The sequence below is a fragment of the Sphaerodactylus townsendi genome, linkage group LG05 (genome assembly GCF_021028975.2).
Source record: "Sphaerodactylus townsendi isolate TG3544 linkage group LG05, MPM_Stown_v2.3, whole genome shotgun sequence".
NCBI classification, from domain to species: domain Eukaryota; kingdom Metazoa; phylum Chordata; class Lepidosauria; order Squamata; family Sphaerodactylidae; genus Sphaerodactylus; species Sphaerodactylus townsendi.
In genome coordinates, this window is record NC_059429.1 from 139,237,097 (window position 1) to 139,260,885 (window position 23,789).

At 58.4% G+C, this 23,789-nt stretch overlaps 1 protein-coding gene across 2 annotated transcripts; it reads right to left on the reverse strand.

The window, feature by feature from the left end:
- Positions 1-845: 845 nt before the first annotated feature.
- Positions 846-23,212, reverse strand: LOC125432844 (protein-glutamine gamma-glutamyltransferase E-like). Of its 2 annotated transcripts, none has more exons than XM_048496894.1 (14): positions 23,170-23,212; positions 21,134-21,295; positions 18,841-19,014; positions 16,296-16,541; positions 12,511-12,629; positions 11,404-11,532; positions 10,945-11,125; positions 10,675-10,810; positions 8,110-8,213; positions 7,779-8,021; positions 5,690-6,001; positions 3,572-3,729; positions 2,375-2,499; positions 846-1,100 (listed from the first exon to the last, which is right to left on the reverse strand). In XM_048496894.1, the coding sequence occupies exons 2-14, from the start codon at positions 21,138-21,140 to the stop codon at positions 941-943; spliced, it is 2,094 nt and encodes a 697-aa protein (XP_048352851.1). In that variant the 5' UTR covers positions 21,141-21,295; positions 23,170-23,212; the 3' UTR covers positions 846-940. The 2 variants fall into 2 exon arrangements, with proteins under 2 accessions (XP_048352851.1, XP_048352850.1); XM_048496893.1 differs by lacking the exon at positions 23,170-23,212 and adding an exon at positions 22,649-23,085.
- Between the last annotated feature and the right edge of the window lie 577 nt (positions 23,213-23,789).

Below are 23,789 nucleotides of genomic sequence, written 5' to 3' on the forward strand. Positions count from 1 at the left end.
CAGGTCAGGGAGTCCATAACACGTCCCGTATTAATCCCCCTTCATTTTTACAACCATCCTTTTCCTTTCTCAGTTGTTATCATTTCCGAGGGGGGCCGTGTTGGTCAGCGGCAGGGCAGCCGGATCAGGGTCCAGGGGGGCCTCAGAGACCAACCAGGTTTTCAGAATAGGAGCTTCCAAGACTCAAAGTTCTCATGTCTGATGAAGTCTCCCAAAGATTCTACCCGCAGTCTCATGTTGGCCTCCAAGGTGCCACACTGGACTCGAACCCAGACACAAGGCTATCAACCATATCTTTGCATTACAAATTCCACCCAAACACCTACTGATTGGTCCCCCACCCTGGGACATGGACAAAATGAACCCCAAACATTCCCTTCTCTCTGGACACAGGGTACAACAGACTTCTCTCTGTGATGCACCTCTGAAGATGCCAGCCACAGATGTAGGCAAAACGTTAGGAACAAGATCCACCAGACCACGGCCACACAGCCTCCCGGAAAACCCACCACAACCTGTCAAACCCAGCTGTTTGATTATGATAGTATTTGCTTAATAAACTTGTCTCCTTTTTCTCTCAGTCTGCCTCCTGTTTGGCTGTACAGAAGGGCACCACCTGACCAAAGAGGGAGCTGGCCGAGGGGGGCAGGGGGCAGGGGGGGTGTTCTGAGGGCTCCCCAGCAGCCCTTGAGCCAGAGTGGTGGCAGCCAGTGGTGGTCCCTGCCTGCTCCGGGGCTGAAGGGGTCAGCAGCTGTGTAGGGCTGGTGGGCTCCTTGGAAGGAGAGGGACACACAGCCAAAACAAAACCACACCCTCCCCACAACACACCAGACACCCAAGGCTTATTCTGCTGGGTGAAGGATTTTAATAGTAGTCGTGCCGGAGTAGCACGTCCTCCAGGCTGGCCTGGAAACGGGACAGCCGCCCCCCCGCCCCCAAATCACTGGGAGGCGGGAGGCGTGATCTGCATGAGCACAAAACCCTTGACATGGTGGAATTTGTTGCAGGAGAAGTCCACGTGCAGCTGCATCCCTCCGGCGGTGCGGGGTGTGAACTCAAAGTAGATTTTGGATTTCTCCCCAGGCGCCAGTCCGGCCACACTAAGCAGGGGGGAAGAGAGAGGAAGAGAGATGGTGAGGGAGCCAAAAGGGGCTTTCAGGGCAAGGGAAGTTCAGAGCTGGTTTGCAAAAAAATTGTGAAAAGAGGGGGAGGTCTGGATTTACACACACACACACACACACACACACACACACGAGCCCTGCATTCAGGGCCACATCTGGCTCCGTCACTGACAGCTGGCAGGCTTTTTAATGTTTCGTTAAAAACGACTGAACCCACGACACGGCCCTGGTCCGTCAAGGCCGGTCTGGCAGTGGCTCTCTGGGGTCTCAGGCAGGGGAGGGGCTTCCACACCACCTACTGCCCAGCGGTCCCTTTAACTGGAGATGCTGCCACCGGGGATTGAACCGGGCACCTTCTGTGTGCGAAGCGGAGGCTCTGCCGCTGGGCCCCCCCCCCCCCCCCCCCGGTCCCTTGTCAGCATGCCTGGAGAGCCAGCGTGGCGTCCTGGCTGAGGGCAGCTGGTTTGCTCCCCCCACTCTTCCACGTGAACGGTGGACTCTCATCTGTAGAAGCTGCATCTACTTCTGCACTCCTGTTCCTACAAGCGGTACCTTGGGGGCCGGGTCAATATGGTCTCCCCCTAGTTTGCCCTGCCTCTGCCAAGCGGTGTCTGTTGTGGGGGAAGGGAGTCTGAAAGCCCCTTTGAGTCTCCTTCACAAGAGAGGAAAGGGAGGGGCACACGTCCCAAGTCCTGTGTTCTGTTCATGTTGAAACCCGACTATGCCTATGTATGAACGGCCAATTAGAACGAGGGCCAGAAGTCCTCTTGGGGCGAAGGGGAAGGAAAGACAAGCGGGGGGGATGGGGGGGCAAGGAGTTCTGGCACCATCCTAGGAGGAGGCTCCCTGGAGACCTGACTGTGGTGGGGGGGTGGGGGGTGTAAGTCCTTCCTGGGTCCGGGTGGGAATTGGTGTTTGGAATATGCTGCCACAGGAGGTGGTGATGGCCACTAACCTAGATAGCTTTAAAAAGGGCTTGGACAGATTTATGGAGGAGAAGTCACTCTATGGCTACCAATCTTGATCCTCCTTGATCTCAGATTGCAAAGCAATCTTAGCAGACCAGGTGCTCAGAAGCAGCAGCAGCAGCAGAAGGCCATTGCTTTCCCATCCTGCCTGTGAGCTCCCAAAGTGGTGGGCCACTGCGAGTAGCAGAGTGCTGGACTAGATGGACTCTGGTCTGATCCAGCAGGCTCGTTCTTATGTGGGGCGGGACTTGGCGCTCTCCCCCCTCCCTCCCCAGAGGCACCTACTTGATCTTGACGGCCTTGCCCATGAGCGTCACCAGCAGCACGCAGTCGTCCACCGGCTCCGGGAGGGGGTTGGTGTAGGAGATCTCCACCGTGGTGGGTAGGTTGACTTCCACTTGCGGGGGAACCTGCAGCGGGACAGGGGAGGGAAGGGAGCCACTTGGGTCAGGCCTCCGGGAGAAAAGGGGGCTGTGCAAAACAGACCCCCACCCACCCACCCACGCACCCACCCCCGCCGCCCTGTGCTCAGGAGCAGGTCGAAGGCTGAGCAGGCAGGCCAAGGCCGAGGCTCCTGGGGCACCCGAGGGAAGCATGGCCGGTCTGGGCCTTCTCCTGCAGCTCAGCTTCCGCAGAGGCCCGGCCAGACTCCTAGAAGGGCTGTGCTGAGCCAAAGCTGGCCCTTCTGGTGGCCTTCTGCAAGGGCCTTCTGCCGCAGCAGCTGTGGCCAAGAGGGGCTTGAGGGAAGAGTTGCTTGACTTGGGGGAGGGGGGCCCCTCTTGGAGGTCTTCCCACCTGTTCAAGAGCCACCCCCCACCCCCCGCAGCCAACAACAGAGAGTCCTTCGACTCCACCCACACACTGGAGCCCCCACCGGACTGCTGCTGCGTTTGCCTTGGGCCAAAGTTCTGGAGGTGGCCGAGAAGCGGCAGGTCTCTACTCTGTGCTTGGAAGCTGCTGGGAGCACGGAGCTTCCTTGTGGGGGGGGCACGCAGTTATTTCCCCGGCCCTTTGCTGCCCCCAGCCTTCAGCCCCCCCCCCTCTGCACACGCTCCCCTGGGCTTTTTGTGCTATCAGCTCACAGCCAATTGGTGGCCCTTTCAAGGCCAGATCGCTTCAGAGGCAGCGGTGGGAATTCAAATAATTTAACAACCGGTTGTTTACAAGCACAATTTTAACAACCGGTTCTGCCAAAGTGGTGCAAACCTACTGGATCCCACCACTGTTCAGAGGTGCTGCAGAAGATTCCTGGGAATCACTTGCAGGAGGAAGGCAGGGCTTGTGGGATGGGAGGGAACCACTCGTGGGGGAGGGGGCTCCCACCTGTAGACGTCCACACATCCGTGGCCCTTGCACCTCCTCAGGGGACAGGTGTGTCTTTCTGGATTACGTCAACGCAGACACGCCCTTCCTGGCCTGGCGGATGATTTCCCCGCGGCGGGCGGAAGGAGGAGTCGTGCTGGGGGGGAGAGCGGCTCTTACCGTGATGGAGATCTCCGGGCTCTCCAAGGTGATGGCCTTCTCCACCAGCAGCTTCACGCCCTCCAGCACGTCACACAAGGCCGTCACCAGGATCTTCTTGTCGTCCGTCAGGGATGCGCCGTAGTGGCCGTAGGTGATGCGCAAGGGGATGTGCTTCTCTGCAAGGGGGAGCAACCACCTGTCTCCAGCTGCACGGTCACCTGGCGGCCACGAGGACCAGCCCCCCCCTCCCTGCCAGCAGCCCTCCCTCTGGGGGCCACGGCCACCCCTCCTTCTCCCTCCTGTTCCCCTCAACTACTCCTTCCCCTCTGCCCCCAGCGGGGGAACGGAGACCCACTGTTTCTTCCCAACATGGAGGTCCAATGGCCAGCCTCTGAGACCCCTCCCTGAATCTTGACGAGAACAGTGTGGGCTGCTTCCACCTGGGGATTTTGCCAGGGGTTTTCCTCCCCCCACTTCTTGGGGCAGCTTACCCACAATGCCACGCTCATTCAGAGTACAACCTGCGCTGCTCAACCTGCAGCAAAGCACACACACCCCCACCTCCGCAAAGGGGAGCGGCAGAGCACTTGTGAGCAGACCACCCACGCAGACCCTCTCTCCGCAGCCCATCCATGCCATCCCCACACAGCTCCCCCCTTCTCACGGATGCCTTCACTGGGAAGAGGCTGTCCATCCCGTCCATCCCTCCCCTGCAAGCATCTCAGTACTGCCAAGCACTGCCAGCCAGCTCAACCACAGGGGCCCTCCCCTTGGCCCTCCCCTGGGACGGTCGCCTGGAAGTGCTCTCCTTCCCTTGGCCCAGCAGCCCAGTTGAGCTGGACCAGTGACCAGGCTGCCCGTCCCCAAGCAGCGGCTGCCCACCTTCGCAGCTCGCCTTGGCCTGGGCACCAGGGCTGGCTGAGCACCAGGGCTGCCTCCCCCTCCGGCCCCAGGGCTCAGCACTGCTTGCTGCTCCCCTCTCTGGAAGCCTGACCCCGCCTCGGGCCAGCTTCCTCACCAGGAACCCGGGGGTTTGCCTGAAGCAGGGCTGGTAGCGGGTGCGTGCGTGTGTGCGTGTGTGCGTGCGTGCAACAAAGATTCCCATTCAGAGGGAAGGTGGGTGGTGGCAACTTGTGGAGACATTTCTGCCCTCTGTCCATGCTCTCCTCTGCAGTCATTACCTGTCCAAGGGGCTGAACACCTGAGGGAGGTGCCCCCCATCTCTCCTGGGCTGAGATTCCAGGGCTTCCGTGGGGCCCAGGGAGGACTGCAGGGCACACGGGGGCCAATCTGCTGCCTGGACTTATCCCACTGGAGCCACCCCCTGCCCCTCGTCGCCCAGCAGAACCAGTTAAGTTTCCCCAGTTTCTGGGGGGTTGTTTCAGGTCACGACAAGACATCTTGCGTGCGTGCGTGCGTGCGTGCGCGTAGCCCCTTCTCCGACTGCACGGCAGTGCTGACCACCAGGGCCCCCCAGTCTTCATGCACATGAGCCCTGAGGAATCTGGGCGGGAGAGGAGCCAGCAGGGCTCTCTGGGGGCCAAATGCGGGGGACGTGTGTTTGACAGGCTGGGTCTGGGTTCTCTTGGTCCTGGACGGGGGTTCCCACAACAGCTGAAGGGAACATCGCCCTTTAGACCTTTGGGAGCCAATTTGACTCAGAAACAAAGAGATGGGGAGGGGTTTCCTGACCCCCCCCTTTCCCCCCCAGCCTTTACTGCCTAATCAGGGTATTATCAGGTGCATAACTTTTGGGCTGTGCATCTTGGAAAACTGCTTGCCAGCTCCACAGTTACACAAACGGTTCTGCACGGAGGCCGCTTCTGCTCGGGAAAAAGGAGCGGGAGGGGGGAGCCCCTGCTGCCCCCACGCCACTGTCCTGAGTCTCCGTGGCTCCTGCGGGTGTCCACAGTGACACGTTCCCTGCAGCCGCTGTGTGACTGAGGGGGCCACCAGCTGGGCCCACGGGAGACTAGGCACAACCTGGTGAGCTGCATATTGTGTTGCTTGCCCCGGCCCCCGGCCTTTCCAAGGGGGCATGCAAGTCCACCAGGCACCCTGGGCAGGGCAGACCCTTCCTCATAAGCAACATCACAACAAGAGCTTCCCGTGGCTCTGGCTCTGAGCGCCTGTTACCTTCTTGGGAATCCAAATGGACCGTGGTGGATTCCTTCAGGATCTCTTGCACTGCCGTGCGCGTGTAGAGGACGGTCGACACGCTCAGGTTCACCGTGACTGTCTTTGGCAGCAGAGACAAGTTGGCCATGGTGAGGATGAGTTCAACGTCCTTGCCCAGCACGGGGGGCTGAGCCAGCCTGAACTTCCCGTAGAGCTCCGGGTGCGCGCTGAAGTTGGCCGACTCGCCCTCGAGGGTGCTCCGGGGCCCGCTGCTGGATCGCGGCAGCTTGGAACAGGCCTTCTTGTAGACATTCCTCTCCTCCGTGGAGCCTGCAGGGGAAAGGGGAACGTCAGCCTGAAGCCCCCGGCCCCCTGCCTGGCCCCCAAAGCCCCCAAACTGCTGAGCAGTCCCACCCAATTTATTTATTTATTTTTATTTATTAGTCAGATTTTTATACCGCCCTATCCCAAAAGGGTACAACACAAACTTCCCCACGCAAATAACCCAACCCAACCCCAGAACAGGTGGAGCAAATGGCAGTACAAATAAATAATTTACAGATAATAAATACCCAACTCCATTTGCGATCAGCTAAAAATCCACTAAAACTACAGTTAATACAGTAACAATAAAACGGCGCCCAGCAAATATCGAATTTAAAACCCTCCCCAAGAGGGAAGAGCGGCGGGTCCCACTGATGCTGAGGGAGCTTGTGGGTTTCACAGGAAGCCGCCTGGGACTGAATCAGCCCACCGGACTAGCCGGACCAGTCTTCTGTCCAAGGTCACAAAATCTCTTCCTGTCACCTGCTGCTCCCTGGTCCTTTCACCTGGAGATGCCTGGGACCGAACCCGGGACCTTCTGCACGCCAAGCAGGCGCTCCGCCCCTGAGGCACACGGCCCCTGCCCAGCACACAAAGCCGCCTATCACTGGATCAGACCCAAGGTCAGCCCTGCCGGCTCAGAGTGGCCGCGGCTCTCGCAGGGGGTCCCGGGCAGAGAAGGGGCTTCCCCACATTCTCCCGCGTCCCTTTCAGCAGCAGATGCCAGGGACTGAGGAGCCTGGGACGCCCGGTCGGCCAGCCATCGCCCCGTGGCCCCGTGGCTCTTCAGAGGTTGCACGGGGGGGGGGGGGAGTCTGGCTTTCTCTCACCTGCTCCCACCTGCTCCCTTGCACCAGGAGGAGGAAACCAAGCAGAAAAGAGCGCAGCTGCAAGTGCCAGGCTTTTGGCAATCAATGCAAGGCTCCTCCCAGGGAACTCCCCCGACGCAGACTGCAAGATGCCCCCCCCCCCCAATGTGGGATGAGGAGCTTCCTCACTTATGGGGTTTCTGGAATTTCCCCTTGAGCTGCAGCAGTGCGAAATCTCTGTCGCTCTGGCTCAAAATGTTGGGATAGGAATGCTGCAAATTTCTCAGTGAACTTGCTTGGCAGACAAATTTATTGGATGCTCACAATCAGGCTACGTGGTGATTGGGGATATGTTCAGATTGCACGGAGCTGAGCAAATCTGGCCAGAAGTCGACTCACAGCTGATTGGGGGACCAGCTTCACAGAAAGGGAGCTTTTCCACCTCTTGCAAGCAAGTCAGGGGCAGAAGCCGTGCTTTGAACCCGTTTTGATGTTTGCATTGCACAAGGGGGGTGGGGGGAAAGGGGAGGTTTCCCCCTTTGTGTGACTTTTGCGATGGTGGCAACTGCCTGGGCTGCCCCACTGAGGAAATGGCCAGAGGGACAGACCAGGGGGAGTTGCAGTCCTGGGAATGTCTTCCCCAAGGGAGATCTGATCTCCCAGCAGACCCCAGTGGATCGGAAGAGTCATTTCCGGATTACAACACAACTCCTTTGGAAAGCTTTAGCACAAGTGCAGTGGTGTGTCAAACTATGTCCAGCAGCAGAAGACCTGGCTGCTTCATAGCTCAGCTGGTGCCTCAGATGGCACCCCGGCAGTTCTGTTGTGGGGGTTCCCAGCCCCCCCCCCCATGCCCTCCATCACCCCAGATGATTGTCCTGCAAAATCTTCCAGGTGATGCTGGAGGTCAAGAGCAGAGAGTAGAGGCAGCAGCAAGGTGACTCCAAGGAGCACCAGGGGCCCCCACCACTGACCTTCTGGGTACTTGTAATTGTGGGTGATGTCCACTCGCTGGTTGCTGTCCACGGCTTTGGTGCTGATGTGAACGCCGATGGAGCAAGTGTCGCAATAAGCTCGGACCTTGGATCCATCTTTATTGACAACGTATCGGTTGATGTCCGCGTTCACTTCTGTGTACACGAAGGTCGTGTCGTAGGACAGCTGTATTTCCCCTTGCTTCACGGCCTGGACAGACGTTGGTCCGCACTGATAGACCCCTATGAGGACAATGCCGGAGTCAAGGCGCAGCTGGGCAGAGAAAGCGGGGGCCTTCCCAACTACAGACCCCAGGGGGGCTTTCCTCACCTTGGCTCCTCTCCTGCGGGGTGGCGTCAATCACCTGCCATCCGCTGTACGTCGTCCCGAGGTCTCTTCGCACAAACCAGCCTTCATTCCAGACGTGATAGTCCCTGGAGACAGGAGAGAGCGGAAGGGCGGGTGCCTGTCACCAGCCGCCACGGGGGGGGGGGGGGGCTGCCTGGTGCTGCTGACAGAGACGCCCGGCTGGGGGCATGTTCCAAGGGAGCCCCCACCCTCTCCTGGGCTGGGAACGAGACCTGCGTCCCAGAGGCGCCCCTGGGAAGAATGGCCAGCCCAGCCGGGTACCTGCAGCCGCACCGGGAGGTCCTGGCAGAGGCCTCGTGTCATTCTGGCTGGGTCCTCGTGTACTGTAAAGCTGGTGTGGCAAAGAGTGCCACTGAACGTGGTCATTCTGCCAGACCAACAGACCTGAGGTTGCCCTAACGGGGCCCTCTGCTTGCCTGCCTGGGCCAGCCACCCGTGCTATCAGTCACAGACCAGGAAAGGGATTTGGGCGTCTTAGTGGATAGTTCCATGGGAATGTCAACTCAATGCGTGGCAGCTGTGAAAAAGGCAAACTCTATGCTGGGGATCATTAGGAAAGGAGTTGAGAATAAAACTGCAAGGATTGTCATGTCCTTATATAAAGCCGTGGTGCGACCGCACTTGGAGTACTGTGTTCAGTTCTGGTCGCCACTTCTCAAAAAGGATATCGAAGAGATAGAAAAAGTGCAGAGAAGGGCAACAAGGATGATTGAAGGATTGGAGCACCTTCCTTATGAGGAGAGGCTGCAGCGTTTGGGACTCTTTAGTTTGGAGAGGAGGCGGCTGAGGGGGGATATGATTGAAGTCTATAAAATTATGCATGGGGTAGAAAATGTTGATAGAGAGAATTTTTTCTCTGTTTCTCACAATACTAGAACCAGGGGGCATCCATTGAAAATGCTGGGGGGAAGAATTAGGACTAATAAAAGGAAACACTTCTTCACTCAACGGGTGATGGGTGTTTGGAATATGCTGCCACAGGAGGTGGTGATGGCCACTCACCTGTATAGCTTTAAAAGGGGCTTGGACAGATTTATGGAGGAGAAGTCGATTTATGGCTACCAATCTTGATCCTCTTTGAACTGAGATTGCAAATGCCTTAACAGACCAGGTGCTCGGAAGCAACAGCCGCAGATGGCCGTTCCTTTCACATCCTGCATGTGAGCTCCCAAAGGCACCTGGTGGGCCACTGCGAGTAGCAGAGAGCTGGACTAGATGGACTCTGGCTTGTTCTTATGTTCTTATGTTCTCATCTTGGGAGGTCCCTCTGGAACCTAAGCCCTGGAAAGGTTATGAAGCTGGCTTTTGGGGGTGAACGTCAGGCAGAGTGGCAGGATCAGGCCATGCCCTGGGCAAGTAGAGCCCCCTCCATTTTTGGGACTCTCCAGCTGTGCAGAAACACACTCGTTTGGAAATGGCCAAGCGGATCTGGGACCAGGCGACTGGTCTGCTTCGAACTCCAACCAGCAGCCATTTCCCAGAGAGGGAGAGCAAGATGAGGAGGGGGCACGTTAAAATGTAGGATCTTGTTATCTTAATTTCCCCTCCTTGCTGCCAGTCCCGCCAGATGCCGCACGCTCCTGAGGCCACTGACTCCTTTGAAATGAAAAATGTCCTGGCAGGGAGGTGACTTCGGATTGGAGTGTTTTTTTCCCAAGGGCTCTTTAAGCTGCAAAGAGGGTTGGAATGAGGATCCAGGCATGTTGACCACGAGGCACGCAAGACTCCTCCCCGCCCCCCCCCCGCCCGCTGCCTTCCAGCTCCACTGTGTCACTCGGGATTGGGACTGTCTGGAAGAGCAGCGTCTTGCCCGCGGGGCCCTGAAGCGTCATGCCAGAGAGCGCGGGTGCTGCCAATCAGGGCCGAGTGAGCAGAAAGCTCTTCCTCTGGAAAGTGGCTGTGCTGCAAAATAGGGGCATTTATCTCCTCCCCCCCCCCACGCACAACCCCCCCCCAGGGGCTACTTTAAGAAGAAGAAGAAAAAGAGTTGGTTTTTCTACCCCATGTTTTTCTACCTTTAAGGAGTCTCAGAGTGACTTCCAATCACAATCCCCACCCCATAATAGGCACCTTGTGAGGCAGGTGGGGCTGAGAGTGTTCAGAGAGAACTGTGGCTGGCCCAAGGTCACCCAGCAGGCTTCATATGGAGGAAATGACAATCAGATCCGGTAGTCTGTGGCTCCACACCGTGGCAGCTCTAAGAGATGTATCTTCCCCTTGTTGTTTGATCACGTACCCTCTTGGCTCTCTTCTGAGGGTCCTGTGTCTCTTTCGGGGGGCGGGGCTTTACTTTCCACTTCTGACAGGGACTGATCTTCGCTGTGACACTGGATGATTACCCCCACCCCCGCCAAGCCAGACTGAGCCCCAGGGCAAAAGGCAGTACATCCGTCTGTCTGATGATGCGCCTGGCGACCCTCTTGCCACAATGCAGGAGTTCCTCTTTAAGTTCTCAGGGAACTGCCGGGATCCAAGGAACGCCCCCCCCCCCACCTGCTGCCCAGCCCCGGGATAGACTGCACTTACCATGTGGAGTCCTGGCTGATCTTGAGACACTTTCCTGCAGGGTCGTAATACTTGTCAATGCTCAGGTTTCCATTTGAGTCATGAGCAGAGTTGAAGTTGGTGACCAGCCGAGTGGGTATCCCCAGACATCTCAAGGCTAAAAGAGAGGAGGAGGAGGAGGAGAAGCAGATGAAGGCCAAGTGGACCGGCTGGCTCCATCTCCTTGCTACCCTCCGCCCAGCCCAGCCCAGCCCAGCCCAGCCCAGAGAGAGGCTGCTGCCCCCAGCGTACCTGTCCCGGCCACCCCTGCAAAGACCCAGCACTGCCCGTACTGGACCGGCTTGTAGTTGTCCTGCCGCCACTTCCGGAGGATGGCCACGCTTCCGTCCCACCGGGAGGGGTTCTCGTGGTGAGCAAAGTCTGCGTTCCACTTCCCCTCCAGCACACCGTTGTCGTTGTCGTTGCCATTGATCTGGAGGGGGAGGGGCAGAAGCCACAAAGGAGTGAGGGGGAGGGAGGGAGGGGGCTGCTGGTGGGGTTTCCATCCTCCAGGTGGTGACTGGAGATCTCCTGCTATTACAGCTAATCTCCACATGACAGAGATTAGTTGGCATTACAGACCCTCCCCTCCCCCCCTCCACCCACAAAGCCTCCAGGTATTTTCCCATCTGGAGCTGCTCAGACAGGCTCTAGAAGCTGCAGTGTGTGTGAGGGGGGATGTCCCCACCTTAGGGGGCACGGGAGCCTCACCATGGAGCTGACCACTCGCCCCACATATCTGGGGTCACCTCTGCGGGACGTGTCTCCTGCTGAGTCCTGGCGGTGATAAAGGCTCAGATCCAGAAGGAGGAGGCAGAGGTTCAAGATGCTGTCTTGGAACTGGAAGCAGAAAGGGCAGCCTCAGAGAAGCCCCTCCCATGCAGACCCCTCCAGGAGAGACTCGGGCCTCCATTGTGCTGGCGAGCCGTAGGTAGCCAGGAAGGGGGCATCTCCAGAACAGGGTTGGGATCTCAAAGCCAGCCCCCGATAGCCAGCAGAGCACCCCTGTCTTCAAGAGATGAGTATCTACCTGTCATTTCCTCTCTTAGGACTGAAAATGGAGACTGTCTCCTGCCCCTGCCTCCCCTGCCCCTGCCCCTCCCCCTGACCACGTTTAACTCAGGAGGGAGGGCACAAGTGGCAGCATCCCCACAAGTCCCCCTCATAGCCCCCCAGGTGTTTTCAGCCCTGAGACCTCCCCCTTCCTGGCCGTGGACAAAAAGATCAGACAAAAACCAGGGAGACCCCAGGAAGGGCCCAAGTGTACCCTGACACTGAAGGGAAACCGGGAAACCTGGAACAGATGGAATGAAAATGGCCGGCCGCCACCCTTCCCTTCCCTCGGTCTCCTTGAACAGGAGATACCAAGAGAGGGTCCAGCAGCACCTTCAAGACCAATCAAAGCTTATTCTTGGTATAAGCTTTTGTGTGCACGCAGCGGCCTTTAGATGCACTTCTTCCGTTGCAGACCAAACACGAAAGAAACCCGATTGAACCTGCCAGGATTTTGTGAATGACACCCCCGATGTCACACCTGAGCAGCCCCCTTGATGCCAGGTGTGTTAGGTTTCCTTCTCCCCTCCCTCCCTCCCTCCCTCATATGCACACACACACACGCATGCACACGCACACGCACACACCTGCTTGCCTCCTCCCGGCACCCCTGCACACCATTTTGTATGGCGAGTCTTTCCAGTCCCTTTTGGAACCCTAGAGCGTTCAAGTTGTGTGTGTGGGCTGTGTGAATGCCTCAGAAGTCCATGAGTATGTGCGCAGTGCGTTGTGCCTCCCCCCCACCTGTGAACATTCAACACTTGCCTGGCCATAGTACCATCCTCGTGCTTCAATGTAGTTAGCATTTCCCACAAAGATGATTCCGTTTTCGTTCAAGACGTACTCCTGCCGTTCTGCCTCGTTTGGGAGGAAGACGAGGTCGCCTGTGGGACGGAGAGCTGTGGTGACTGGAGGCCCCTGCGAAGCGGGAATTGGCCGCAGGCAGCCAAGTGGACCGAGGTCCCCAACCCCAGGAGAGCTGCCAGGGCAAATGAGAGCAGGCCTGGGAGAAACACAACGGCCCTCAGGAGGATCCTTCAATAGTCTCTTTGTGTGGTTTTCTAGCCTGACAGTTTCCCATTATGGGTGCTGATGGGATGTGGATAATCCACTGGACCCCTCCAGCCAAGGTGGAAGTCAAGGGGAAGGGGGGGTGGGAAGGCAGCCCCATGGGAACAATGGCCAGATCCACCTATGCATTTTTTTCAAAGACAAGGTTGAAACCTTCCACATAAGTGCTTCTTTTTAGAACCAGATGGCCAGTCCCACAAATCAGGGGCAGCAGCCCCTCCCCCCCAAAGGCTCACTTTTACCTGTAACATGATCCTGAAAATCTCCTTGCCCCTGCTGGGAGTGCAGAGGGCAGGATACTGAACTTGGAGGCAAGAAATCATGTAAGAAAAATGTTCCTTACAAGTGCATTAAAAACGTTCAGACTTTTAAAATCCCTGTTTGTATTCACCTTGTACATCTCTGGCAAGAGAAGTTTGTAAACACGGCTATACGCCCAGGCTTGGCAGCAGAGAGTTCTGTGGCTTTTGAGGCAGTGACGGGTCGTAATTCACCTGGGAAGGCTGAGGGAGAAGGGCTGGCGGCAGCCTGGGGCTCAGCACCTTGGCCTGCCCTGGGGTCGGAAAGAGGAGCACTGGCAGAACGCTCTCCCGGCCGGCCTGGCTGTTTCCCAGGGATTCTCCTCTGAGGTCAGTCGTTGCTGCCAGAAATGAGGAGGCAACCAGGCAGCAGCTGTCCTGTGCTTGGCCTCGGACGCTTGCAGCAACCATCCCCCGCCCCCCCTCCACTAGATGCCTTTTGGGCATTAAAATCAGGAGCCGTCAGCTCACCATTATGGTGTCATAACAATCAGCTGCAACAATGTACCAGTTCCCAGCTTTCATTTTTAAACAAAGTATATCTCTAGCCCTTTTTGTTGCAGCTTATAAGGAGAAATATGAAGCCTGCACCTTAACTTCACCATGATAAGGCTAGAGACTTGTTTTTAAAACATTAAAACTGGGAAGTGGTACATGGTTGCGATAGTTTGTTACCATCCTATAATGCTGTAGTGATCTAGCAATTCCTAGTTTTATGTATTGTCAAAGGCTTTCACAGCTGGAATCACAGGGGCGTGTCGTGTGGTTTCCGGGCTCTCTGGCCGTGTTCCAGTAGCATTTTCTCCTGACGTTTCACCTGCATCTGTGGCTGGCATCTTCAGAGGATCTTTACTTGCTTTACTGCCATCAGATCCTCTGAAGACGCCAGCCACAGATGCAGGTGAAACGTCAGTGCTCACGTTCCAGACAAAACCCCACAACACCCCCATTCCTAATTTAATTAGAAAAGGCCTCCAGCTGAGAGGTAAATACACTGTGGCCAGGGATGGTGACCCAGGAAAATACTCCCAATGTGGGCAGGACCTGAACAAGTGAGCCTCTCCTGTCCACATGGTGTCTAAGGGTGCTTTAATTGGTATCTTTAAAAACACACAAAGGTTTGGGAGAGACCACAGCAAAGCAGGGCAGGGCCCAGAAGCAGGACAAATAGAGGACGCTGTCATGAGGGCCATGAACTCGGAAAGCCAAGGGGTGGGGTGGGGGGCTGTATCAAACAGCATCAGAATCTGCAGCTAGGGAGCGATGGGCACGCTGTCATGACCGCATCAGCTGGACCCATGCGACATTCACATTTATGGGTCAATCCAGACCTAAAAATTAGGCTTGGACTAGTGGGGGGAATTTTACATTGGACCAGTTGGTAGACCATTGGTTTCTGCTGCCTCAGAGACCAGGACACGGAGTCATGGGTTCAAGGTGCAGGAAAAGAGATTTCACCTAAACATTAGGAAGAACTTCCTGACTGTCAGGGCTGTTCGACAGTAGAATTCACTGCCTCGGAGAGTGGTGGAGTCTCTTTCTTTGGAGGTTTTTAAACAGAGGCTGCATGGCCATCTTTCAGGAGTGCTTGGATGGTGTGTTCCTGCATGGCACTGGGGGGTTGGACTTGATGGCCCTTGAGGTCTCTTCCAACTCTATGAGTCTATGACTATAGTGAAGAGTTTCAGTTATTTTCTCAGCTGAGGTCTACATGTGGAGCTCTTCTGCCCCCACTGTCATTAGGGGGGGGGGGTGTTGCATAGATTCTGGATGGAAAGCAGAGCAATTGGCCATCGCCCCTCCCCTCCCACACAAGCAGGCAGCACTCAGCATTGTGGCTCTGCGGACTCAAAGACGGGACAGGCAGGACGTGAAAAGCAGACTTGGTTGCAGGTGACACGTCCTCGCAGCTTCCACGTGGCTCCTGGTGGAGTCTTCCCGCTGCTGAGCCTAACTACTGCCCTCCCGTGGGCAGCCTGGGACCTGACTGCTATCAACAAGACTTGCCTTGTTCTCAACTTTCACCTTTCTCTCTCCCCCCTCCCCCCCCACACACACACATTCCAGACTGACAGTGCTGGGTAGTCAGAGATAAGGATGCTTTCCCGGGTGACCCACGGAGTTAACTAACATAGAAAACTCTTCTCTCCTTTCCCCAACGGGGGGAGGGGGGAGGGAGGGGTTTCTGCGGGCCAAATCCTCTGACTCTGGCCTTCGTCGGCTCTCCAGGTCTGGCTATGGAGAATTATGGTTATTCGCCTTACATAGAACTTCCATAAAGACTGCCATTGTCGCTTCTGGACTCTTTCTGAAGTCCAATGATGGGGAACCTGACAGCTGGTCCTAGCTGGCTAGAGCCCCCTCCTGCCCTAGTTCTTCTGGCCAAGTTCCCATTTTTCGCCACATGCCCGAGCCACCTGGGGATGGTGCCACCAGAGTCCAGGTGAAACACCCACAAGGTCACCTGCTTCTCCACCAAGCCCTCCTGGGAGGAAGGGGGCAGGCACAGCAGGCGCCCGGGACCTCCCAGAAGTGGCCCCCAGTTCCTCCTCCAGCATCGTGCCCCTCAGGCGCTGGCACCAGGGAGCCGGGCAAAGGAGTCTGGTGTTGGCAGCAGCGGCGGCAGCAGCGGCGGCAGGAAAGGGGCCTTTTCAGCCCACAGAAGTGCCAGGGATCGGCCCCTGAAGACACAAGACTGGCCTGGCTGGAGGGCAGAGTCCCTTTTCCTTCCCTGCAGCTTTCTGCCAGGGAAGTTGTCGTGCCTGGGGTGGCTGACAAGCCCAACATGGACGGTGGGAACCCCAGACTTGCTGGGGTGGGGGGAGGAGAGTGTAGCTTGTGCTTCAAAACCACCCCAGGCCACGACTTCTTCTTCCACACCTGGGCATGACTGGCTCTGCTGCAGGAGCCGCTGGGAAACAGCTGGGCCGAAAGAGGGAGAGTCCCTTGTGCCGCGTGGCCAGCCTCCTTTCAGAAGCCCCAGAAATGCCTGGCGTGGGGCAAGAGGCCTTCATGTCGCCCAATGGCCTGGAAAGGACCGCTGCAGAGGCCCAGTGGGCTTCTGCTGCCTCCGGGAACTGGATTTGGGGGCCCTGCAGAGAGCTGCCCCCAGGAACCAAACCACCTGCTAGAGAAAGCCCCACCTCTGCCCAAGCAGGGCCCGGGACGCAGGACCCTTACCTGTGCACCAGGCGTTAAAGAGCAGGACAAACTGGCCCAGCAGCCGGGTGGACACCTTGTTGCCGCAGGTCACCTGTGTGCTCAGCTTGTAGCGCCCGATGGTGGCTGTGGGGGGGCTGGAGATGGAGAAGGTCACGGCGTTGGCGTCCCCCCCGGGGCTCTGCACTGCGCTCCAGCCGCCGCCAGCCTGTACTCCGGAAACAGCAAAGGTGGTCCGGGTGTGGTTGGCCTCGGAAGGGACTTGGCCTGCCAGGGAGAAGGGGGGCAGAGGAAACGCCTGAGACTCAAGAGGAAAGGCCTGAGACGGCCGGGCGGGCGAGCCCTTCAGCCCTGGGGCCCACTGGAGGCTCAGGCCAGGGGCGGTGGCAGCACAGGCTGGGGGAGGTGGCAGCAGAGAGGGCCTGCGGCTTCTGGCGGGGCCCACGCCGCCCACTCCCTCCTGAGGCCTCTCCTCCGACCCCTGCGCTCGCACCCTGCCGCTGCCAGCTGCTCAGTGCATCGCTCTCTGTGCTGCCTGACATTGCCGGAGAAGGGCACAGGTGGTGCGGCAAGCCTTAGGGTGCCTGGCGGCCATGGTAGCAGGGGCCCTTCTGGCTGTACCCACCACCCCCCAGCCTCCCCAGGAAGGGACATGCAGGAAGTCTGGGCAGCAGAAACTGCAAGTAGTGGCAGAATTTGTGAGTGGGCAGAGAAAGGAGGCACCACCGGATGGGGGCGTATGGGGGGGCAGGAAAGAAAGGAGGGCCTAGTAGTAGGCATGGAGGGGCTGGGCACTCTCTGCCCAGGGCCTCCTAAAACCCAGAACTGGCCCTGGCCAGCAGCACCAGCCAGCTAGCCGCAGGGGGCGGCCTCCTCGTGTAGGGATGGGGGAGGGACGGCATCCCAGCCTGGTGCCCTGGTGCCGGCAGGGAGAGGTCTGTGGGAGGCAGGGAATGGTGGAAAGGACAGAGAGAGGCGTTCCTCCCATTGGGCAAAGTGGGCAGCTGCCCAGGGCGCCACCTTGTGGTAGGCGACAAAATTGCAGGTTCGTTTGTGGGGGATTTTGTATTTTCAGTATTTTTCCATTTTTAGCCTGCAGGGGGCGCAGATTTTAGGCTAGCAGCACCACAATTTCAGGGATTTTTCAGGAGATTCTCCTGATGATATCACCCAGGTTTTGTGAGGTTTGGTTCAAGGAGTCCAAAGTTATGGACTCCCAAAGGGAGTGCCCCCATCCCCCATTGTTTCCAATGGGAGTTAATAGGAGATAGGGGCTACATCTTTGAGGGTCCATAACTTTGGACCCCTGAACCAAACTTCACTAAACCTGGGTGGTATCATCAGTAGGGTCTCACGAAAATACTCTGAAATTTTGGTGCTGCTATCTTAATAATTGCACCCCTGACAGCAGGCACCCCCTAAATTTCCCCAGATTCTCTTTTTAAATCCACCCCCTCCTGCCAATGCTTGTTTTCTTTCTTTCTTTTATTCTCTCAATGACTAATAAAGGTTGTTGTTGTGGTTGTTGTTGTTGTTAAATCCACCCCCTTCGGCATGGATTTAAAGGGAGAATCTGAGGTCCCTAGTTTTAACATTGAAAGGGATGCTGTTTCAGGGTGGGGAAGAATCCGTCTTCAGGTCATATCACTTTTCAATAAGAGTTAAACTGGGGACCCAGGATTCTCCCCTTAAGGCTGGATTTAAAAGGAGAATCTGGCCTCCTTAGCTTAAAACACTACGAAAATGATGTTGTTTGGGGATGGATTCCAGCATCGCTTAAACGAGGGAGCCCAGATTCTCCTTTTAAATCCAACTTTAAAAGGGAAAATCTGGGGTCCCCAGTTTTAAATAAATATTGAAAGCATGGTTTCCAGCAATTGATGGGACTGGATACAACACCATAAAATGTTTTCATAGCGGTAATAAAGCATTTTGAAAGCATTTTGAAAAGGTTTTCCAAAAATTATTTCTGCTGTGTGGCATGGCCCATTGCTGTGTTCAGATTTGTGAGTTGGGGCATGTTCTATAATGTGATGGTGACTTTGAAACGACCTGGTGGAAAAAATCGTTGCTTGGTCACAGTGGGAGAGGGTGGCCGCCCATTGGGGGGGAGGATCAAACTCAGGGTTTGCCCAGAGCTCCAGTTTGCCTAAGTACGCCTCTGCAGGGGCCGTGGAGAGGAGAGGACCAGAAGGCCATCAAATGCGTTGCTCTCCCTCTTTTCCTCTGTCTGTGCCTCTCTGTGTCTCTGCCGATGGAGCTTCTGCCGCAACGGCCTCATCCAAGAGCCTCTGGGCTAGGATGAGAAGGTAGTTGCCGGGTGCATGGAGAGCGGCAGCCCTCTTCCGTGGGCAGGAGCACGTGCTGACAGGGACACGTGGGGACAGAAGGGCAGGCAGAGCCCCAAAGGTCGACAGGATGAGGGGGCGTGTGTTGTTGGTCCCACCTGGACCCTCCTGTCACCCACAGTAGTGGAGGGTCCCAGGACCAGGAGCAAAAGAGCTGCACCCCCCACCCCACAATATGGAAGATGCCCCGGGGGGGGGGGGGGAAGGGGGGAGGTTACCTGTTTCAGCGACGAGAGCCACGGTCTCCCCGGACTGAGGAGGCCGGTTGAAGTACACGGTGATGAGGAAGTTTTGCCCCCGACGCACAACCAGTTCCGAGCAGACAAAGCGGTCGGTGTGATGCGCCTGTGAGTTGGTTGGGACCTGCCAGTTGATCTTGGTTGGGGTCAGCTCTAGGGCACAAGAAGTGGCACACGGGGGGGGGGGCAAGGGGTTCCATCAGCCGGGGGCCGACTCTCCTTCCTCCCAGACCACGGAGGCAGGGGAGTCCCCTGCGCCTTCAGTGGAGTCCCCTCTGGAAACACGCGGGGCCCTTTCGTAGCACCCCTGCTCCACACAGGGCAGCTCTTGACCCCCAGCCCCCCCCCCCCCGCAGACTGGCAGCCAGGAACGCGTGGAGCTGCTGCCCCCCTCCCCCCACCCCTCAGTAACCCAAAAGGAAAAGCCTGGATTGCACTGCATACAGGTGACTGCGCGCCAAGGGGTGCTTGTCGGACTTCACACTTGCTGTGGGACTTCAGGCTTCTCAGGGTGCCTCACAAAGCTCTGGAGCACCTGAGCCCTGGCTCACCACCGTGGGGTGCACGACTTCCCTTCTGAGCCTTTGGGGTTGCCCCGTCATGCTCGAGGGAAGGAGGTGGAGGGCAGCTGAGGGGGCGGCCAGCTTAGCTGGAGAGAGGGAGCCGTAGCCAGGGAGGAGGCGGCGGCAGGGCAGGGCAGGAGGGTGTTCTGGGTTTTCCAGGTTGTGTGGCATTTCCTCCTGCTGTTTCGCCTGCATTGTTTTGATGCGCTGCCATTCACAGCCGGAGGAAGGCCAGGCAGGCGCAGAGGGGGGTGTCTTCCGGTCAGGGAAAGGGGACGCAGCAGCTCTTCCACACAGACCGGGATCCCACAGGCCAGGAGCCAACACGATGTCATAGTCAGAGTCTCAGGAGAGGGTCTGGGAGACCCTCCCGGGGGCTGTGGGCGTCCTTGGTCCTTGCTGGGTGACCTGAGGGCAGCGACTGGGGCTGCCAACTCCAGGTTGGGAAAGTCCAGGAGATTTTGTGGGTGGGGCCTGAGGAGGGCGGGGCTTGGGAGGGGAGGGACCTCATGAGGGTAGAATGCCGCAGAGCCCACCCACCTGCCGAAGCCACCATTCTCTCCAGGGGAGCGACCTGTGGAGTCTGGAGACGGTTTGTAATTTCAGGAAATCTCCAGGCCCCACCTAGAGGTTGGCAGCCAACTCCAGACCAGTTGCTCACTCTGAGCCTAACGTACCTCACAGGGTTGTTGTGAGCATTAAATCGAAGTGAGGAGAAAGGTGTTGGCCTGAGGGGTTCCCGCGGGGGAGACATAACCCAGTCCTTCTGCTGGGGCTGCTGCTGGCAAGTCCCCGCTTGCTGGGCTGCCCGACTGGGGGGGGGGAGGGAGAGGGGGGCAGCTCCAGGCTGGGGCATTTCTGGAGACCTGGGGGTGGATCCTCAGGAGGGTGGGTTTTTGGGGAGGGGGGGAAGCTCCTTCGATGGCCCCCATTTCCTCCTGGTGAACTGATCCCAGCCTGGGGCTCGGCTACAATCCCAGAAGAAGACCAGGCCCACTTGGGCAAGACTGGGGCTGGGGGGGTGGGGGTGGGGGGTGGGGGGTGATCTGGGGCAGAAAAGGAGGGGAGGCCCCTGGATGGTTTGGGTGAAGTGGGTTGAAGGTGGGTGGGTGGGAAGCTGTTGGATCGGCTTCCTCCGCTTGGTGGGCTCAGGGTTGGGTCCCAGACCGAAGACTCAGCAGCCCCTCGTGGTGGGCTTTCCGGGCTGTGTGGCCGTGGTCTGGTGGATCTTGTTCCTAACATTCGGCTGGCATCCGTGGCTGGCACCTTCAGAGGTGTCTCACAGAGGGAAGTGTGTCACACACTGTGTCCAGTGAGAAGGGAATGTCGATGCCAGCCACGGATGCAGGCGAAACGTTAGGAACAAGATCCACCAGACTGCAGCCACGGCCGCCACGCAGCTCGGAAAACCCACCAGAACCAGTTGACTCCAGCCGCGAAAGCCTTCGACAGAACGCTCCGAGAGTGAGCCTGGCCAGGTAGTGTCCTTCTGTGGAGTTCCGCTGGCTGGACCCCCTGAATTCCAGCTCCACCTGAAGGAGAAGGACTTGGGCAGCTGCATGTCGGGGCCCCCAGGGGCCCCTGGAGAAAAGGGCATCCAGAGAGGCCCCCCTGGCCCCCCGTGCCTCCCTCCCTGATGGAGAGCAGACACAGTGTTGGGGCTGCGGGGCTGGACATCCCCATCCCCCCCCCACGCCCCCTGCACTCACCTGCCATCTTGCTGCCTTCTGGAGCCCAGCCAGGGACCTCTGCTCCCGGTGAGGTGCGAGGCTGCCTCTGCTCAGGCCTGCCAGAGCATCCACGCACAATTAGCCAGTTCCTCTACTCTGGGGTTCTGCAGGAGCAATTTTCCTGCTCACTGGGAGGTGTTGCTGTGGGAGGGAGGAGAAGTCCTCCTTGTTTACTCAGAGGAAGCACATTCCCTTGCATATGGATGACATGCAAGACTTCCTACGTGTGGAGTCCAAGGCCAAGAGTCATCTCCAATAATGAGGAAATTGCCAGGCGGGGAAGAGGGAGAAGAGACTGGCAGGACCGGGCGCTTCCTGCTTGTCTGGCAAAGCGTTACTTCCTGCTTTCCATTGGGACTCTTGCTTTGCAGGTGTGCCTGGATCGCATTTTCAAATCAGAGGGCATTTATTAGCCGAGTTTCTGCTTTGGGGTGTGCCCATGAGACCGGGGACCTGCCCTCTGGCCAGCAGCTCAGGTTGGAATCCACAGGGGTTATTCCCTTTACTGCGCACAACAGACCTGTGAGGGAGGCCAAGCTGAGCTGCCTGCCTTGTATACGTGTGTAACTTGACAGGGCTGCACGCAGGATCGCCGCATGGGCACTGTGCTGCTTCTGCATGCGTCCCTGCACCTGACTGACTCCGGCTTTGCCCGGGGGGCCCAACAAGGCTCTCTGCAGCTGGGAGCAGCCGCCAGGCAGGCAGGCAGGCAGGCAGGCAGGCAGGCAGGCAGGCAGGCAGGAGGGTCATCCCGCTTTCCAGGCAAGTGCCTGGCCCAGAGGCCTTCCTTCCACGAGCCTCTGCCTTGCCCCTGCCGCTGCCTGGCCCTCATCCGTGGGGCAGCCCCCTGCCTGTGTGGACGTGGCTCCTCTTCCCCCTTCGTGGGGTTTTGGCAAAGGGGTCAGGGAGCAGAGAAGAAGCAGCCGACTTCAGTTTCCGCTGAGAAGCCAAGCCGGCGCTGCTTGCCGCAGAGGACGTGGCGTGGGGCATGCAAGGCCTTTTGCAGCACTGGCGGGTCCTGCCCCCACGTTCTCCCTTCAGGACAGGGTGAGAAGAGGGAGGCCGTTGCTGTGCTGGTTCCTGCAAGAGGGGATGCTGCAGCCCTGCCTTCCTTGGAAAGAAGCCCTCCGGCTCCCGCCTCAGCCAACTGGCCCCTGGTGGGCTGCAGCAGAACGGGGCCCCACTCACTGCTCAGGAGACAGCAGCAGCAGCAGGGCCTTTCCTGGGGCCACCCGGGGCTGTCACTGGCACTCTGCTGAGGCTCCTGATCTTTTAGGCCTTTCCAGCCAGGCGTGAACTCCTTTCCCTGCCCACCCCCAGCCTCCAGCAGTGCCCCCCCCCCCGGGGGCCCTGAGCTCATGCCTGCTGTTTCTCCCTCTCTCTGGCCATGTACAGCAGCTTCCCTGCAGACCTGCGGGCGGGGGAGGGGGGATACCAGCAGGGCTGGGTGCCACGGCCCAGAGGCTCAGCCTGGCTGTCTCCCCAGATACTCACCGCCCCCTCAGTGGGACCCGCTGCTAGCGCTGGCCCCCTGGGCACCATCTGTGGCCCAGTGCCACGCAGGGAGTCTCAGGTGTTGCTCAGCCGCGGCACCCTCCGCCCCCTCATCGTGAGCGGCGGTGTGGGGTGCCTAATGGCCACTTCCTTCCAGCTGCGGGACTCCTCCGAGCCGCCGGTTCTGCTTCTCATCAGCCGCCCCCACCCTCGCTGCCGGCAGCCGTGCGGGCCCAGCCCAGCTCTCCCGCCCCTGCCCGAGCCTTTTGCTCCACAGATGCTATCTGCCCGGCTCGACTTTCCGGTTTGGAGGATCGGCTGCCGAGCAGCAGCACCTTCATCCTCGTTCATTTCCTGCCTACTCTGCACGGAAACATCTCGCCTTCTCCTGGCTGCAGTGGCGGCTGCGGCCTCCTTGACAGTCCTGGAAGAATGCCAGAGGGCTGGAGTCGAACAACAAAGCACCCGATCCCCGCCCCACCTCATGGCCTGGCTGCTGCTGCTGCTGCTGCTGCTGCTACCTGTTCTGCTCCAGAGGAAGCAGCCTGCTCAGCAACCCCGTGGGGACCACAGGGCACGAGGAGGAGGAGGAGGGGGTGGCTGGCCTGGGGGCAGGCGGGGCCCTCTCTCCTTTGTGGGCCCACCCCAGCCCCTTCCTGGCAGGCTGCTGCCCTCCTCCCGCACACGTGCTGGGCCGGCCACAGAGGCTGCTTTCTAAGCAGGGCTGGGAAAGCCCTTCAGCAGGGCCGTGTGGAGCCCCCGGCCACCTGGCTCCCTCTGTAGCCCCCTCCCCACACCCTGAACCAGCACTTGGTTGCCTAGAGGAATCCGCGAGCAGTTCTCCGTGTCACCTTGGCTGGCTGCCCCTGGCTGAGGGACCGGCTGCTCCGGGGCTCAGCCCACCTCTCCCGTGGGGTCTCCCAGCCTCTTCTGAAGAGGAGTTCCCCCCAGAGGAGGAACCTCCGACACCCAGGCAGCCTCTGGAGTCTCACCAGGCGGGGCTGCCTTGGGAGGAAGTGCTTCCTCGGGAAGTGCTTCCAGGAAACAAACCCTGGGTGCAAGTGATGGAGCCCTCAGGGCAGGAGTGAGGTCTCCGCCAGCGGGCCACTCACTCAGTTGGGGTGGGCAGAGCAGGGCCGGG

Excerpts from the sequence above, each read along its gene's own strand:
- LOC125432844 (XM_048496894.1), bottom strand. Across the intron at positions 11,126-11,403 it reads GGCGAGTGGTCAGCTCCATG|ATCAATGGCAACGACAACGA; the intron begins GTGAGGCTCCCG and ends CTCCCCCTCCAG. Across the intron at positions 8,214-10,674 it reads ATCAGCCAGGACTCCACATG|GGACTATCACGTCTGGAATG; the intron begins GTAAGTGCAGTC and ends TCCTGTCTCCAG.